The sequence below is a fragment of the Callorhinchus milii genome, unplaced genomic scaffold (assembly GCF_018977255.1).
Source record: "Callorhinchus milii isolate IMCB2004 unplaced genomic scaffold, IMCB_Cmil_1.0 Scaffold4, whole genome shotgun sequence".
Taxonomy (NCBI): Eukaryota; Metazoa; Chordata; class Chondrichthyes; order Chimaeriformes; family Callorhinchidae; genus Callorhinchus; species Callorhinchus milii.
This window is the reverse complement of record NW_024704745.1, coordinates 9,434,900-9,451,174: the sequence shown is the minus strand read 5'-3', so window position 1 is coordinate 9,451,174 and position 16,275 is coordinate 9,434,900. Positions and strand designations below refer to the sequence as shown.

The following is a 16,275-nucleotide window of genomic DNA, read 5'->3' as shown; positions in this document are numbered from 1 at the left end:
ATCTCCCACCCTATAACTCTGAATAGTACGAGGTAGTTTGAAAAACTTAGACAGAATTCACGGGGGCAAAAATACTTACTTACATATGGTTCAGAGTACATGTCAAGGCCACAACATTTCAGCAAACGTCATTGGTGAAAAGTACAGATTTGTTTTTATGACTAAATACAATATATAAAAGTTGCAAAACAAAAATATCATCTCAGGTATGTATCAAACTATCCTCTTTCTTAAAAGGCTACTGAACTCAATAAGGTTTTTGCAAACAATAGTACATTGTTGGCTAAATAAAAATAAAATAAATAATCACTACTTTCATTGTATCCCTCATGCATATGTAACTAACAAAGTGTAGACAAGTGTAGAGGTGTTTCTAAAGGATAGGGGGATTAAGGTATAAGGGGATAAGGCGGGCAGATGGAGTTAGCTTAGAAGATCAGCCATGATCTTATTGAATGGTGGTTCAGGGACGAGGGGCCGAATGGCCTATTCCTGCTCCTAATTCCTATGTTTCATTAAGTCCCGGCTTGACTATGCCAACTGCCTGCTCACTAAACTTCCCAACTCTTCCCTCCACAAGCTGCAGGCTATTCAGAACTCTGCAGCTTGTGCTCTCTCCCGCACCAGGTGCCAGGAACCAATCACTCACAATCTTGCCCGGCTTCACTGGCTCCTGTTCTTACCCGGCTACACTGGCTCATGGCTCTCCATTCCTCAGAGAATCGAGTATAAAACCCACGTTCTTACCTTCAAAGCCCTCCACAGTCTTGCTCCACCCTACCTCTCCGACCTCATTACCTCATTAATGGGCTGGTAATCTGCAGCCGTTCTTCAGTCTATAATGTATCAATTGTGGATTAAACATATGTAACCGATGAAGTCAGGTAAGGATTTTATTAAAGCCATAATACTGAACTACGGCTTTTGTTTTCATGCAGGGGTATTCTACAACATAGGAGATTTATCAGGACACGGGGAGGATCACTGTCAGTTTGTCGATTCCTTCCTGGATGGCAGAACAGGACATCATCTCCTGTCTGCACAGCTACCAGTTAGACCAGGTGAATTAAATACCAGATTCCCCCACACCCATATAAATAACAGATACTGGAATCAGAATTGCAAATTACGATGTGTGATGAATTATTAAAACCAAGTGCTAATTAAGACATGAGTTCAAAACGCTGCTTCTCTGCCCTCACCCATTGGAACTCCATCCCACAGTCCCTTTGTTTTGCTGCCTCCTTCAAAGCACATCTCAAGACCCTCCTCTTCAATCGCACCTTCAGTCACCCTCCTACCCCTACCCTTTCTCATCCCAACCCTCTGCTCGGGTCCAAATCCCTGACTGTCCAGCGCCTTGGGACATCCTCCCGATGTGAAAGGCACTATACACATGTATTTTTTTGGTGGTGGTGATAATTAACACACCAATTGATTCCTGGATATGCTGGACATGGACCTTTCTGCTTTCAGTACCTTTATCAGCAGTTGATTCCAGAAGCCATCTGTGCTTCAAGGTGGCCTCAAGGCTAGTGGATTGCAGTCGTCTTTTAGAGTGATATTAGATGTTAATTAATTACATTACAGTTTTCTCCTCATTATCTGTTGGAGTTGTTTGTTAGATCATTGGTAAAGCCTCTTTCTGTCCCATGTCTGAAAGACTCACAAGGAATAATCCGCTTGTAAAATCTATGAGAAAGTAGTTGTTTTTCATTCAGTTTGGAAGGTTTATTCGTGGTCAGCCGGGTGGCTGACACATGTGGAAACCCATCACCATGCTTGCGAGTTTGCAAACCAGATTACGAATGTGTGCCATCTACACATGGAAATTCCCTTCATCTGGAAAGGAATGTGCAATCACTATGTTTACCCGATTCCAGATAGTATGAGATGCAGAGCCATGCTCTGGACATCACTTGTATCTGAGTACACAGCCCCTGCAGCAACCTGGTACTCATAAAACATCAACGACAGTATGGAAGTGGTGGTTGTATATTGTGTTTTTCATTAAGGATTGAGGAAGAAAGGCTTCAGAGAATTCATTTTAGTCCTACATTTTGCGCACCTAGCCACTGAGTACAAGACAATAATCTCACAGAGAGGTTGAAATTATATCCTGCACACCTGGGGTGATTCACATCACTTTCACTGACTTCCTCACATCTGTTATTTTTGCACAGTGTTTGATATGCACTGATTTTTCAATTAAAATAGTGCTGTTTTGTGAAAGTTTCTTCCTGTTTCTGGGAGCTTTCCAACCTTGGCAGCGGTCTGAATGATATTCACAGATATCACTGTTTATCAGATGTTAATTCGGAAGTAACTTTTTTATTCTCTGCCCACCCCCCCCCCCTTCCCATTCTGTCAGAAGAGAGGTGGATATTTGGTTATGAGATCTGGAGATTAAAAGAGATTTGAAGCCTGCAATCTCCAGCTAAAACTGGAAACTTGACAGATATAATAATAATCGTTGCATTTGATATAGTGCCGTATCATGTCTTCGAGAAGTTTCGAAGTGCTTCACAGAATATTCTGTAAAGTGAATTGACTGTATATTTTGTGGGCGAAACCCAGCAGTCAATTGCTCACAGCAGTGTCCCACAAACAGTCGTGGATTAAGTGACCAATTTTTTTTAAAGGAATTATTAACCCTGGAAAAGCGATCCGCCCATCGACTAACAACTGGGTTCCTACTTACTGTTAGGTAAACAGAGGAGTGTGGAGTAAGGAAACTTGCCCAATTGCGCTTCAAGAGACTGCCCTGTGTGGAAGATGCTATATAAATACAAGTTGCTGTGGTTATTATGCACTCCCCTACTGTCTATCCTCTAAACTAGATCTATTATAAAAATGATCCTCAGAGCTACCATTTTCTATTTTGGCAGCTGACATAACATTCTGTATAGCTAGTATCAGGTTCCCACTCTGAAACTTGTTCACATTTCTTTCTCAGACCTGGATCATTTGCAGCCTGATCAGCAATGTTCTATGTTTACATATGCAAGGATGATAACTTCTCTTAAATCTCTTTCCATTTAACATATTATGATTGTTTTTTTTTCTAAATGCAATGTCAGGTTTCCAAAACTTTATGCACAATAAAAAAAATTTAGTCAACTCTTTCCTGCATATAGCTGAATAGAGTGTGATTCTTACCAATAGTAACCTCTAATAGACTCATTCCCAAAATAGATTGTGTAGCTGCTGTGCTAATCTTGATACTGAACTGACCACATAAACCCCTCTTTTACATGGAGTCCTGTAGCATAGTGGTTAGAGCAATCGCCTTGCAATGGAGAAGACCCTGGTTCGATGTTCGGCCAGGGCGAACCTTAGGCAGGTTTCCTTACTCCACATGCCTCTGTTTACCTAGCAGTAAGTAGGAATCCAGTTGTTAGTCGTTGGCTTTCTGAGGGTAATAATCCCTTCAAAACAAATAATAATTCGGTCACTCAATCCACAATTGTTTGTGGGACACTGCTGTGTGCAATTGGCTGCCGCAATTTGCCCACAACATATGCAGTCAATTTACTGTAAAGTTTATTCTCTGAAGCGCATTAAGATGTCTCGAAGACGTGATGTTTCAATGTTTGATATCATTTAGCAGCGTTAACAAAGTAATTTTTTTTTTTTAAAAACAACGCATTTGTCTTTTACCTTTTAGGCTTTTACCGAAGTCTTCGCCAGGAACCTGTTATGTTTGGCACAATAGGTGGACACACCCATATATCTTATGTCCACTGGTACGAGTGTGGTATAGCTATACCAGGGAAGTGGTGAAGCTGACAAGCACCATATTGGAAGGCTACAGGAAGAAGCAAAGGGACTGAATTACTATATTATATTGATATTGTTCCTTATATTCAATGTAAGATTCAAATACACCATGTAAAGTGCAGAATGTTTTTCTCTTTTAAAAAAGAAGCCTTATAGAAATCTTTACATAATATGGTGCAGCGTGAATTGTACCATTTTAAGGCACATAATTGTAACTATTCTAGACCCAAAGTGGGATACCGATTTAAAACAATGTGACTACCAATCTGGGCAGTAAATGCTAATATTAGCAAGTAATTACCAATGTTTTGACCAGCTCTCACAATTTATTTCTTGGCCTTTTTGTCATTTGGTTGAAAGGAGTAACGGCCATTAGAAAGATAAAACATCCGACGAGTAAAGGAAAAGAGAAACACTCACTATTGATACAGTGTGCTGTAAATAAATGATAGCACTGCCCAGGATTTTATATCCTGAAAGATGTCTTCTGTCTTTAGGCATGTCCTTGGTTTTAAAAAAAGGTCCGATACAGTTTGTTTTATTTATCTAAACAAACATCCTAAAAAGTTTTTAAAAAGCAGCCGATTATATTGGGAAGCTGGCTCCCTACACCCTCGGTACTGAATATAAATGTTTAAAAGTTATTTATCAGGAATGTATTTAAAAACACAGAACATAAATTGTAACGTCTATTCACAAAATATGAAAGTTTTGTTTAAAATTTATATTTACTGTAACAAGTGAGCTTTTAGCAGTATTGAAGGGCGTCTCTCAATAGGTACCCTTTGGAGCAGGCAGCCAATAAAGCTCCTCCAGGAAGTTGAAATGGACTCATTTCACCTGTAAAGATACTGAACAATGCAACGAGTGTATTAATCCAGGACATTAATGCAGGAAGAAAGGTGCCTGTGAAGAGAGGGGACTGTTATTTCTGCCTGTAATGCAATTCATTCATATTTTATTTAGTATTGAATGCATCAAAAGTGTCGCATAAGATCTGTTAGTTACAGCCAAGACTCTATTTACACCCACACTCACTACGCAGGTGCACCCATCAAAAAGTTTAAATCTGCTGATTTATTTTTGGTTATTGCATGCAGATATTCAGATTATGGTAAATATACCAGGCCAAACACTTACAGACATTCTCACAAACATCTAACTACTGCACACGTACAACATAGAGCTGGTCAGCTGATGAACAACTGCACACATTCCACATAGATACACATTCAGCTGCCATGTGTCTTTGCTTGGCCGTGTAGAGTCAGTACAGACACTCAAATCCTGAAATTTCACCCAGGTCTTAGTCTGAAAGAGAGTTATGTCTTAATGTTTAAGATTCCACATATTTGAGGGAAAATCCGTATGTTCTGTCTTTATTTGAAAGCTACTTCGTGGCGGAAAACCATCTTCCAAATTAAGACTACACCAAAGAATATTCTACAATTTTGCACAATCTTTTAATTTTCTTGCAATTTGAAACCACCAAGCCTGGGTGGAAATTTAGGGCCTTTATTTTCAAAACCCCTCTCACAACTAAACACTCGGCCAGAAGATATGCACATATCTGGTCAACTGGCAGTGCCTCAAACACACAACTACAGAAATGTTTGGTGTCTGCTAAACAGCTAATAAATAGTTTCATGTACCAAGATAAGAGACATCTGGCCCCCCAAAAAACATTATATATGACCACATGATAACACGACCAAATAACTCTTAGCTACCACACATCTGTCTACAATCGGTATAGAGATGAGAAGTTTCCAAAGTACCGTTCATGCCCGAATGATCAGTTACCAAACATTTGCCCAGACCCACACAGAAAAGCTCAACACAAGATGGAATAGTTGGGCGACTGTTAAGCATCCACACACAGAAACACTTAGTTACCATAGTCTCCATGTATTTGGCTCTATGCCAAGTAATTAGAGCCAAATACTGAGCTACCATGTATAATGGCTGATCTATTTCAAGATGCTGAACTGTCAATGATCCACAAGCACCCAGAGTGTAATGCAGAGTTACCAGACACAATTCTGTATCTGCATAAGAGATTGCAGCAGCCGAATATTCACACGCACTCTCCTATAGACGTGCAGCTTTGCTGATCTTACGCTTTATTCAGTATTTGTGGAGGTTAACGCCTCATATTCTTGCCACAAGTGGATATTATAGGTTAAGGAATACATACTAATATGTATAACTTTGTTCTTCCATGTGACATTGCTAATGATATGATTTTAGTTCTGAAACCATGGCAGCGGTTAATATTTAGATTGTCTGTAGCTTTAGTTAAGCAGAGTTTTTGATAAATTTTGCAAGGCTGTCTGCAAGCAGTTATCCATGCTGTCATACTCTGAGAATGAAAACAACATAACTAAAAAAATAAAAGTTAATCTGATACCTTTATTTACCATTTCATTGGTGGTTTTCAAAACGCACAGTCCATCAGTTGAATTCAGTCAAAAAAACTCACCATATGTCAAGCCATCCAATACTCTACTCAGGCTGTACTTGGGAGTACAGCTCTGGTTACCACAACATAAGGGGACTGCCCAGGCCTCGGAGGCAGTATAGAGAGGAGTCCTGCTTCCCCTGTATTCAAGGGATGTTTTGTTGAGGGGAACAGCTAGATAGGGAAGGGTTCTTCAGCCTCAAAATGAAGGGGCACTTTTCACATCAGGACATCCCGCAGCACTTCACAGGATTTGCTGCAAAGTGCACTGACTGTGTGTCTTGTGGGCAAACATGGCAGCCAGTTTGGAAGCAGAAATATTGCATAAATAACCATGAAGTGAATGAATGACCAATTTTTTTTTATTTGGGGATTGTTGAGAATCTCCCTCCTTTTTCAAATCGTGTCATGAGATCATTAACATCCACTTGAACAGGCAGACGGGACCTTAAACATCTCATCTAAAGAACAGCACCTCCAACAATGCAATGCACCCCAAACATTACACTGGAGTGTCATCTTAGACTATATGAGCTTAAATTCCAATGTGGGTCTTGATCCCAACCCTTGACTCAGAGGCAACAGTACAAACAACAGCCAGACTGATTGTTGACAGGATATTTGTCAAATGGTGTTACAGCCAAACCACATGCTGTCCTCATCAGATTTCCACACACCTGTATATCCAGTAGATGTCAGAAAAATATAGCTAATTTTTCTTTCCTTAATCGGGATGTTCAGGCCAATTTTAGTCACCCTCCTCTTACCCTCATTCAGCGAATGCAACACATAGATCCAAATTCCACCAGGGTCATTTAATTGTAACATTTAAGATGACCCAGAATTGTAGAAAATTCTTAAATGTTGTCTTAATTTGAAACTCATTCTTTTTAAGAACTGTAGAAAACTGGTTTCCAAATTAAAGACTGCATTTAGGATTCTTCCACAATTCTGTGTTACCTTAGTTATTAAGATAAGTTGGTTTTACAGGCTTAGACTAAGATAGTATTTCAGACCTCTGGGATCTCCTGTAATGCATAGTTCATCTCCTCACTGAATAAACTCAGCAAACCATTGGAGAAGCTCGATTCCATGGTTTCTTGTGTTACTGAAAACAAACTGTTCTTCGTGTATTATTATTTCATTCTTTTCACCTCTATTTATGGCACTATCTATCATCTGTTAAAATATTTCAGTATGTGGGTGTATCTGTGTGTGGAAGAGACATAGTCGTTAATTGATACCCAGGAGAAACATACTGGGATTAAGAGCGAGTTATTGTAAAATATAAAGGGAAGAAAAGTGAAAGGAAAGTGTCAGGCTGAAGGTCTATTTACTGAAACTAGATACTAAAAATAAAGGTGACAATGATTTGCCAAACAAAATCCTCTTTAATAAAAAATTACTTTTTTTAAAATTTATTTTCATTTTTATTGGCGTTAGTCCTGCTCACCCGCCATTAACCAAATGAGACCAAAACTTGTCACTGCACCATGTACTCACGAGCACCCGAGCAAATCAGGTGACCGGATAGCTTCTCCGGCATGCTGACATTGGGACCATGATCACGGTGTCTCCCCTGATTACATTTGAGGACAACTATCTTCCAAAGGAGGAAGAAATGAAATTCAAAATAAATTATCATCTGTGATAGTAATCACTGACTCATATTATCCTTCACGTGCATTACTGCCAGATTTCTAGCAGGAATAGACCCGTGAGCACTAAATACCGGATCTGGGTATCAGAATGAGACGCAGCCTGCTGATATATGAGGATTTTTAACACTAATTCATATGATACAATTCATTAACCAATGCTGGCTACTGAACTGTTTACTGAATTGTAAAAAGGAAACTTCTGTTACAATATTATCCTGCAAAAAGTTTTCCAAAGCTAATTTTTCCTAAATTCAATAAAAAGTCCTAAATCAATAAAACTTTTTTTAAAGCAGTGGATTAGTAACACAAAATTAATGCCACTTTCGATTTGAATAATAATAACTTATCTTTTTTGTGCATCAAGAATAATGTATACTTCCAGAAAGGAGTCACCAAGCTGAGATAAATGACTGCAAATTGTCCAACTCAAGATTTCTTTCTTTTTAATATCGTGCACAGTGGAACCAAAGTATATTACAAAGTATCATTTTTTATTTAAATATATTGTGTATAATTAAACATATATTACATATCATTTGGAATAAGTAAATTTATCAATACACCAAGGATTTAATGATTCCATTTTTTTTCTCTCATCCTCAAATGTTATTAAAATGTGATTACTTCAGGACAGCACAGAAGTCCGCCTTGGATCTTTACCAGATGGCATTAAATATTATTACAATTGATGAAGGTCCAAGATGGCAACATGAACTGCAATGAAGCCATCACGCTTCAATAAGATTCAAGGCAAGAAAAACACACCAGCAAAAAAAAACATATGGAGAGGGCATACACACGTCATTTTTATGCCACGTCCTAGAAACAATTATAACTGCACAATTTCTGACTGCAAACAACACAGAGGAGGAAAGATGACCCAATCATTTGCCTATCACCTGACTTGAATATATTTAAAATAATCCTTGCATTTGATAGAGCGTCTTATCACCTTGTCGAGCCATCTCAAAGCTCTTCACAGAATATATTGCAAAGTGACATGACTGTGTATTTTGTGGGCAAAACACAGCAGCCAATTACGCACAGCAGTGCTCCACAAACAGTAGTGGATTGAGTGACCACATTTTTTTTAAGAAAAGGGATTATTACCCTCGGAAAGGGATCCGCCAATCGCAATCTACTTATTGCTAGGTAAACAGAGGGGTGTGGAGTAAAGAAATTAGCCTAAAGCTTTGCCCTGTCCAGGAATCAAACCCAGATCCTCTCGCTTGTGAAGCGAGCGCTCTAACCAATAGGATACAGGATTCCACAATTACTTCTTGTCCATACCTCGCATTTCTGATAAAGCTGTCGACATCTTCAGAAAAAACGTTTCCGCTGTTGAAATTCCCATGAAAAAGCAATTAAAACCTCCTCCCAAACTGCAATCAGAACCAGTCCTGCTTCACCCCAAATCAAACCATGTTTCCCATAACAAGAGTAGAAGCTGCTGCTCTTCAGTTAAATTTCCCTCCCATGTAGAAACAGTAACCCTGTCCTAATGAACTATCAGATGGAGTCTTAAACACATTAGTAACAGCCATGTTTATTTCAGAAAATGTCCATCATTCACCAGAGGTTACATATTCAACATATCACTATGTAGCTTTGTAGCCAATAGTTTAACACTCAGATAACACTGCTCAGTCTCTCAATGGGTTGAGGCTTGCATGTATATTTACACTTACTCTAACACACGTATACAATAGATGCACAAATCCATCCTCCTTTAAAAAATACCCATTTCCATTATTCTGTGTGATTTTGACAAGTGAAAATTCTTTCCGCATTAGTTACTGTTGAACAGGGATGGTCTGGAACACTGTAGTGTTGGTTAAGTTATACTGGGCATTATGTAATACCATTCACTCGTCTTCCACTCAGTGTCTAATTATGGAGACTATCAGGTGCATGTTGGCAAGAGGCTTGGGACCAGAGTTTGTGTTGGGATAGTGCTGGAATTTAATGTAAGAGCTAAAACTACATACCTTGCTATTGGGAGCACTCTGTGGAAAGCTTCCTGCTCTTGTTCAGCTGGGTCCACTCTACCCAACATGGCTTTGGTTTGCAGGGTCAACAGGAACTAAATGGAATGAATCTCTATTCCCAGCAGCTGCTCTGCCCCTCTCAACTCCCACTGATGATCCAGTCTAGCTGGTGTGTCATCAGTAATGCCTTGGAGGGAGTACTGCCTGGCTCACGAACAACTTTCATTGCCCTGGAAATTAAATGGGATTCAAGGTACACCCATCTATCCTGTATCAGTGCAGAACCATCAACCATTTAAATTATTTTCAGGTTACTTTGCACTTCACCTTTCCATCATTTTGTTTTTTTTCTTTTCCTCAGCTTGCTCTCTCACAAAATATTCACTTCCCTTATTTTTTCATTCTTTCTCCATTTTTTTTTCTTTTTTCCCTGGTACCTTGATTTCCACTCCCCTCTTCTGTCCTTTATGTAAATTTACATTAGTTCTTGCTGTTTGGGGTCTAATTCTGCCCTTAATTGCTATATCAAATGCAAGGATTATTATTATTATTATTTGATTCCACTCTTACTATTGCTTGATGGTGGAATATCACCTTTTCAATTTATGTGATTTTTTTTTAAGTCTACTGCTCTGCTTTGTCAATGAGTTGTCGCTATTGCTTTTCCCAATTGATTTTTTTGTTTAGGAAATGCCTCATTTTAGTCTAGTTCCATTGCCTTTCACTCTAAAGCTTGAAAAATAATTAATTTCATGTCATTGGTAAGATATTATTCCTTTTCCTTAGTGAGAATGAAACTATTTGAGAATTGTTGCAGGTTAGAAAACAGCTTCACTATTATCTAGTGTGAGATCCATTAAGAGTGTGAAACGAATAACCTTTCAACTTGTTGGGAAAAACATAGAGCCAGCTAATGAGATTGTGGTAGTTGCCTGCACCAGTCTTAGCAGTGACAGTGAGGTTCAATCTGTGCCCCCTAAATGGATATCCCTTAAAATAAGTTTCTCCACATCATCTGAAATGCACTGGAATTATTTAGGCTGAACCTCAGTGGTCAAACCAGACATTGTACATGAAAATAGGCTTGACAATGAATCTGGGTGGAATGCGATCCAATGTGCAGAGTATATATTGTATACAAAGCTTCTTGCTCCCATGGATCTATCACTCCAAGACATCTGGTGACATCGGAAACCAGAATGCACTGCAAGAATTCCCATGTTAGTTGTCTGTCAACCATATGGTGATGGTACAGAAACATCAGCAAACATCTCGCCAGCTGATAATCCAATAGACATGCGAGATTTCCTGGGCCAGAAACTGAGGTTGCAGTCAGCTTGATACTATACTTAAGTAAGTTTGTACTGAATCTATCCATTATTGTGGTCTCCTATGAAGAAGTGACAATGAAATCAAGGTGAAACACCAGTAGGTTCGGAAACCCTGGTGAAAAAACAATGGCTGAAGCTGCCATTGATGAAAACTACAATGAAAATACTACAAAGAGATACAATAACAATAGAAATACACCAAAAAGATAGAAAGACCAAAGCAACTTATCACTCCAATAAAAACAAACAGCTGTTCCAGAATTACTAAAAGCTATGTAATTAGGTTAAGAAGAAAAAAGGATATACTTAGAAAACGGCCAAGAGTCAGGAGGGCAAGGGGTAGGAAAGATTATGTAATTTTCACCATTTGGCTGGAAGAAATTTTAATGTGTGTGTGAAAATGAATAAATAATTGAATGCAATTTACACATTTCCATATTTAATCCAAAGAAACATACTGAAGATGAAATAAAATCCAATATAGGGTTCAACATCTTTATTAGCTTTCCAGGAAAATGTTACTATTTTGTACATATTAACCTCTAATCTCAATTCAATAGGGATTTCATCAATACATTTCAGTTATGCATTTAACAGTAAAAATGAGTCACGTCAGTTGTCTATTTGCAAACTATTGTTAAATTTCTTGCTCTTCTGCCAAGGCAGACTACAACTTCAGAATCACTTGACACATATTTAGGTAGTGTTTCCAATGACCGGGTTTTATACGCTATGATGCCGATAAATTTGAAAGCAGAAAATAAAGAGAAAACAAATCTATTTGGTCTCTTTCCCCCAGCAAACAAAATCCATCATTCAGAAGCTAATAGAAGGAGGGTTTGTTCTGCTTTAGATTATAAATTGTGTACAGATCAAAAAGAGGTTCTTGGACTCTGTGCGAATGGATGGAATTCATTACCTAGCAGTAGTGGGTGGATGGGCTTCCAGCTTCCCTAACACCAGCACTCCTTACCGATAGCCTGGCCCAGGCTGGGTGTAGCCCTGAGCGAAAGGTGGACGATTGCGTGCATATGGATTGGCCCCAGAAGGGGGTGGCGTCACATTGCTGCCCGAGGAAGGTGTGAAACCCGGCCTGGGTTGGTAGGCCCCTGGCTGATTTGGAGCCATGCCCGGCTGGGCAGCGGATGGCATGGTGTAGTTAGCAGGCTGAGTGGCCGGTGTTGTATAATTCTGTGGGGGGTAGGAGCTGGCTTGGTACTGCTGAGTGGGCTGCGATGGCATTTGCTGGGGCTGGTTAGTAAACCCAGGAGCAGGTGCCTGTGAAGCCTGCTGGTTGTAGGCTTGGAACTGTTGAGCCTGCGGTTGAGGGGCTGTTTGTTGGTTGTAACCTGAAAAAGATGAATGTGCGTTAGTGTTGTGAAACAAAGGAATAATCAATTACACACAGAATACAGCCCGACTTATTTACATATTTATGTTAAGTGCTGAAATGTTGAACCCCAAAACAGTGAGGTGTTATTGCAAGACCTTTAGCAGTTCAGGGATTCAGTTTCTTGTAGCTGACTCGTTGGAATTCAGCTTTTGAATTTAAACACAAAACATGATTCCACATTTGTCTATTGCAGTCAGCATATTCATGTGGAGTGACTGCAACTGAGCCCATCTGGTGTACTTGAGCAAAAAGCGAAAAGATTCAACATTGAGGAGCCTCCAGAAAGATGCGCAACACTAGCTAGACACGTCAATCTCATGTCCATAAACTAACCAGTGCAGGGATTAAACTCAAACTAGTGCTCCCATACTCCAGCACAGCAGGGTCACAACCTAGTTTTACTAATAGCTCAAAACGAGTTCAGATCACGAAAGAGATTTGGATGAAGATAGACTTCACCCTGCAGCATTAACTCATTTCTTAAATATATCTAGTGTCCTGGTCTTAATCACACTGTTCCAACTATTGATTGCCCTCTGTGTACGTCTTAAATTCGCAAATCTTAATTTGTGACATGTTCTGCTGCCTTGTTCTGGATTAACTTTTTCTGTCCTATGTATTTCCACAATATAAGGGTCACCCTGAGTTGTATTCTGAAGGTTTCAAGAATCGCAGGTTATCTAGACACACTTCATCACTCGAACACATTATCGCCAGGTCTGAATTGCCTCAAGGCCTGGTTGGTCTCCTTCTGTCGCTGTAATAATAATATTTGCATTTGATATAGCGCTTTTCATGTCTTCTAGATGTCTCAAAAGCGCTTCACAGAATATACTCTAAAGTAAATTGACTATATTTGTGGGCAAAACGCAGCAGCCAATTGTGCACAACAGTGTAGCTCAAACAGTCGTGGATTGAGTGACCGAAATATTATTGTTTTTTTGAGGGATTATTATCCCCGGAAAAGGGATCCGCCAACTGACTAACAACCGGGTTCCTACTTACTGCTAGGTAAACAGAGGCATGTGGAGTAAGGAAACTTGCCCAACATTTCGACCTGCCGGGAATAGAACCCAGGTCTCTTGCTTGTGAGGCGAGTGCTCTAACTACAACAACAACAACAACAACAAGATTCCATTTATAAAGCGCCTTTCACGTCAGGAGGACGTCCCAAGGCGCTGCACAGTTGGGTCATGACCCGAGCAGGGGGGAAATGGTGAGGGGAGGGAAAGGAGGGAGAGAGGAGGGGGGAAATGGTCCGGGTGAGGGGAGGGAAGGGAGGGAGTGAGGAGGGGGAAGAGAGTCGAGAGGGGAGCTGAAGGCACGGTCAAAGAGAAAGGTTTTGAGACCGGCCTTGAAGGAGGAAAGGGAGGAAGCAAGGCGAAGGCACTGGGGGATGGAGTTCCAGAGCCTGGGGGCTGAGAGGCTGAAGGCCCGACCACCGATGGTAGGGCGGTTGGGGCGGGGGACGTGGAGCAGACCAGAGCCAGAGGAACGGAGGGTACGGGCAGGTAGGTAGGGGGATAGTAGGTTGGAGAGGTAGGAGGGAGCAAGGCCGTGAATGGCCTTGTAGGTGAGGATGAGGATCTTGAAATCAATCCTCTGGGGGATGGGGAGCCAGTGGAGGCGAGCGAGGGTGGGAGTGATGTGGTCCCGAAGCCTGGTGCGGGACAGTACACGAGCTGCAGAGTTCTGAATGAAACTACTGAGCTGCAGGGCTCCACAGCAATATTCCAGGTACAGCCCAAGTGTAACTTCTGGTTATCTGAACAGATTTCACAAATATGTTTACCTAGTTTATCTTGCTATTTCTTTAATAAGCAAGGCATTCAGTCAGGTTGCATTTCTGTCCAAACTTGCTGAACCACAAGGACTACTCCTCCTTAAGGATAATAATAATACTTACATTTGATATAGCGCCTTAATCATGTCTTCAAGGTGTCTCAAAGCACTTCACAGAATATACTGCAAAGTGAATTGACTGCATATTTTGTGGGTGAAACGTGCAGCTAATTGCACACAGCAGTGTCCCACAAACAGTCGTGGATTGAGTGACCAAAAGAGAGTGGAGTTCCTCCAGATGTATGGGCTAACAATCCCCCAAATAAGATTGGTTATTCATTTCATGGCTGTTTATGGGACATTGATGTGTGCAATTGGGCTGCCAGATTCGCTCACAAAACACACAATCACTACACTTTACACTTTATGAAGTACTTTGGGAAGTCCTCCCGACATGAAAGTGTTATATCGAATGCAAAGATTATTGTTATAATCTATGTCTTTGATGTAGTTATACACAGGCTTTGTAACTGAACTAGTATTACAGAATTAAACAAAAACAAGTCTGAAGTAGGGTTTGATGCACAAAATTTGCACTAATCCACCACTCCTCTAGGAGTGTAAGCCTGGCTCAGTTAGTGACACTTTCACCTGCCTGTGGGTTCAAGCCGCACATCAATACTTTGAATTCATAGTCTAGGCTGACACTCCAATACAGTACTAGGGGAATGTTGCATTGTTGGAGGTGCCATCTTTTGGATGAGACATTAAAACCGTGCTTGACTGTTCAAGTGGATGTTAAAGATCCCATTACACTATTCAAAAAGAGAAAGAAGTTTCTCCCGGGTTCATGGTCAACCATCCCCCAGATAAAATCTTTCTTTCACTTAATGGCTGTTTGTAAGACATTGCTGTGAGCAAATTTCCTGATGCATTCACCTACAAAATACACATTAACTCCACTTTAAAGCAGATACACCAGACTATGAAATACTCATCAAAAGCAGTTAAATAAATCCTTTGAAAAAACAAGTAAGATTTATCTGGTTCAGAATACAATTGAAAGGTGTAAGTACAGGCATTGATATGATACATTCATATAACGCCTTTCATGTAAAGAGGATGTCTGAATGTGCAAGACAAAGCTGACGGGCACCTGGTAGGGGGAAGAGAAAAATGACTGAAAGAGCAGTCAAAAAGGTATCCGTAGACATGGGGTCGACTTCCACACGTATGCAGATGAGACCCAACTCTACCTCTCTGCCTCCCCCCTCAACTCCAGGACTATTGCTGTCCTCACAGACTGTCTGTCGAACATCAAGTCCTGGATGAGAGCAAACTTCCTCCAGTTGAATGTCAACAAAACCTAGGCCCTCCTGCTTGGCTCCCACCAGAGCCTCCATACCACGGGCACTGACAGGATCGCTCTTCATGGATGCATTCTACACCTCACTGAGCCAATAGGGAACCTCAGCGTTCTGTTCAACTCTCAACTGTCTTTCACCCCCCATCCATGCCTTGACACGCTCCACCTCCATAATATTGCCCGTCTCCGCCACTGTTTCTCACCGCAGGCCTCTGAGCCCCTCATACACGTGTTCATTATATCTAGGCTCGACTACACAAATTCCCTGCTTGTCAGCCCCACAACTCCTCTCTCCACAGGCTGCAGATCATCCAGAACTCTACAGCCCTTGTCCTCTCCCGCACCAGCTATCAACTGGTTCGCACCCTCCGCTCAGCGGGCTTCACGTCTTCTGCCTTGCCTGCCCCACCATTGGTGGGTGGGTGGGCCTTCAGGCCTCTCTGCCCCCACCCTCTGAAACTGCATCCCTTCGCCTCACCGGCCTCCTTCAAGACCCATCTCAAGACCCTCCTC

The 16,275-nt window shown here is 40.8% G+C and overlaps 2 protein-coding genes across 4 annotated transcripts in view; one reads left to right on the top strand and one right to left on the bottom strand.

Moving 5' to 3' along the window:
- The window catches only part of LOC103180190 (target of Nesh-SH3), a 148,572-nt gene extending 142,377 nt beyond the window's left edge, over positions 1 to 6,195 (top strand). Inside the window, exons 39-40 of the mRNA XM_042334033.1 lie at positions 939 to 1,061; positions 3,668 to 6,195. Of these exons, the coding sequence (XP_042189967.1) occupies positions 939 to 1,061; positions 3,668 to 3,783 (239 nt within the window). The 3' untranslated portion in view covers positions 3,784 to 6,195. The remainder of the gene's footprint in view (positions 1 to 938; positions 1,062 to 3,667) is intronic.
- Positions 6,196 to 11,690: 5,495 nt separating this feature from the next.
- tfg (trafficking from ER to golgi regulator) overlaps positions 11,691 to 16,275 on the bottom strand; it is a 55,018-nt gene continuing 50,433 nt past the window's right edge. For 2 of the 3 annotated variants that reach the window (XM_042333814.1, XM_042333813.1), the window contains one exon: positions 11,691 to 12,570. In XM_042333814.1, coding sequence (XP_042189748.1) covers positions 12,191 to 12,570 — 380 coding nt within the window. In that variant the 3' untranslated portion in view covers positions 11,691 to 12,190. 3 annotated transcript variants of the gene reach the window in all.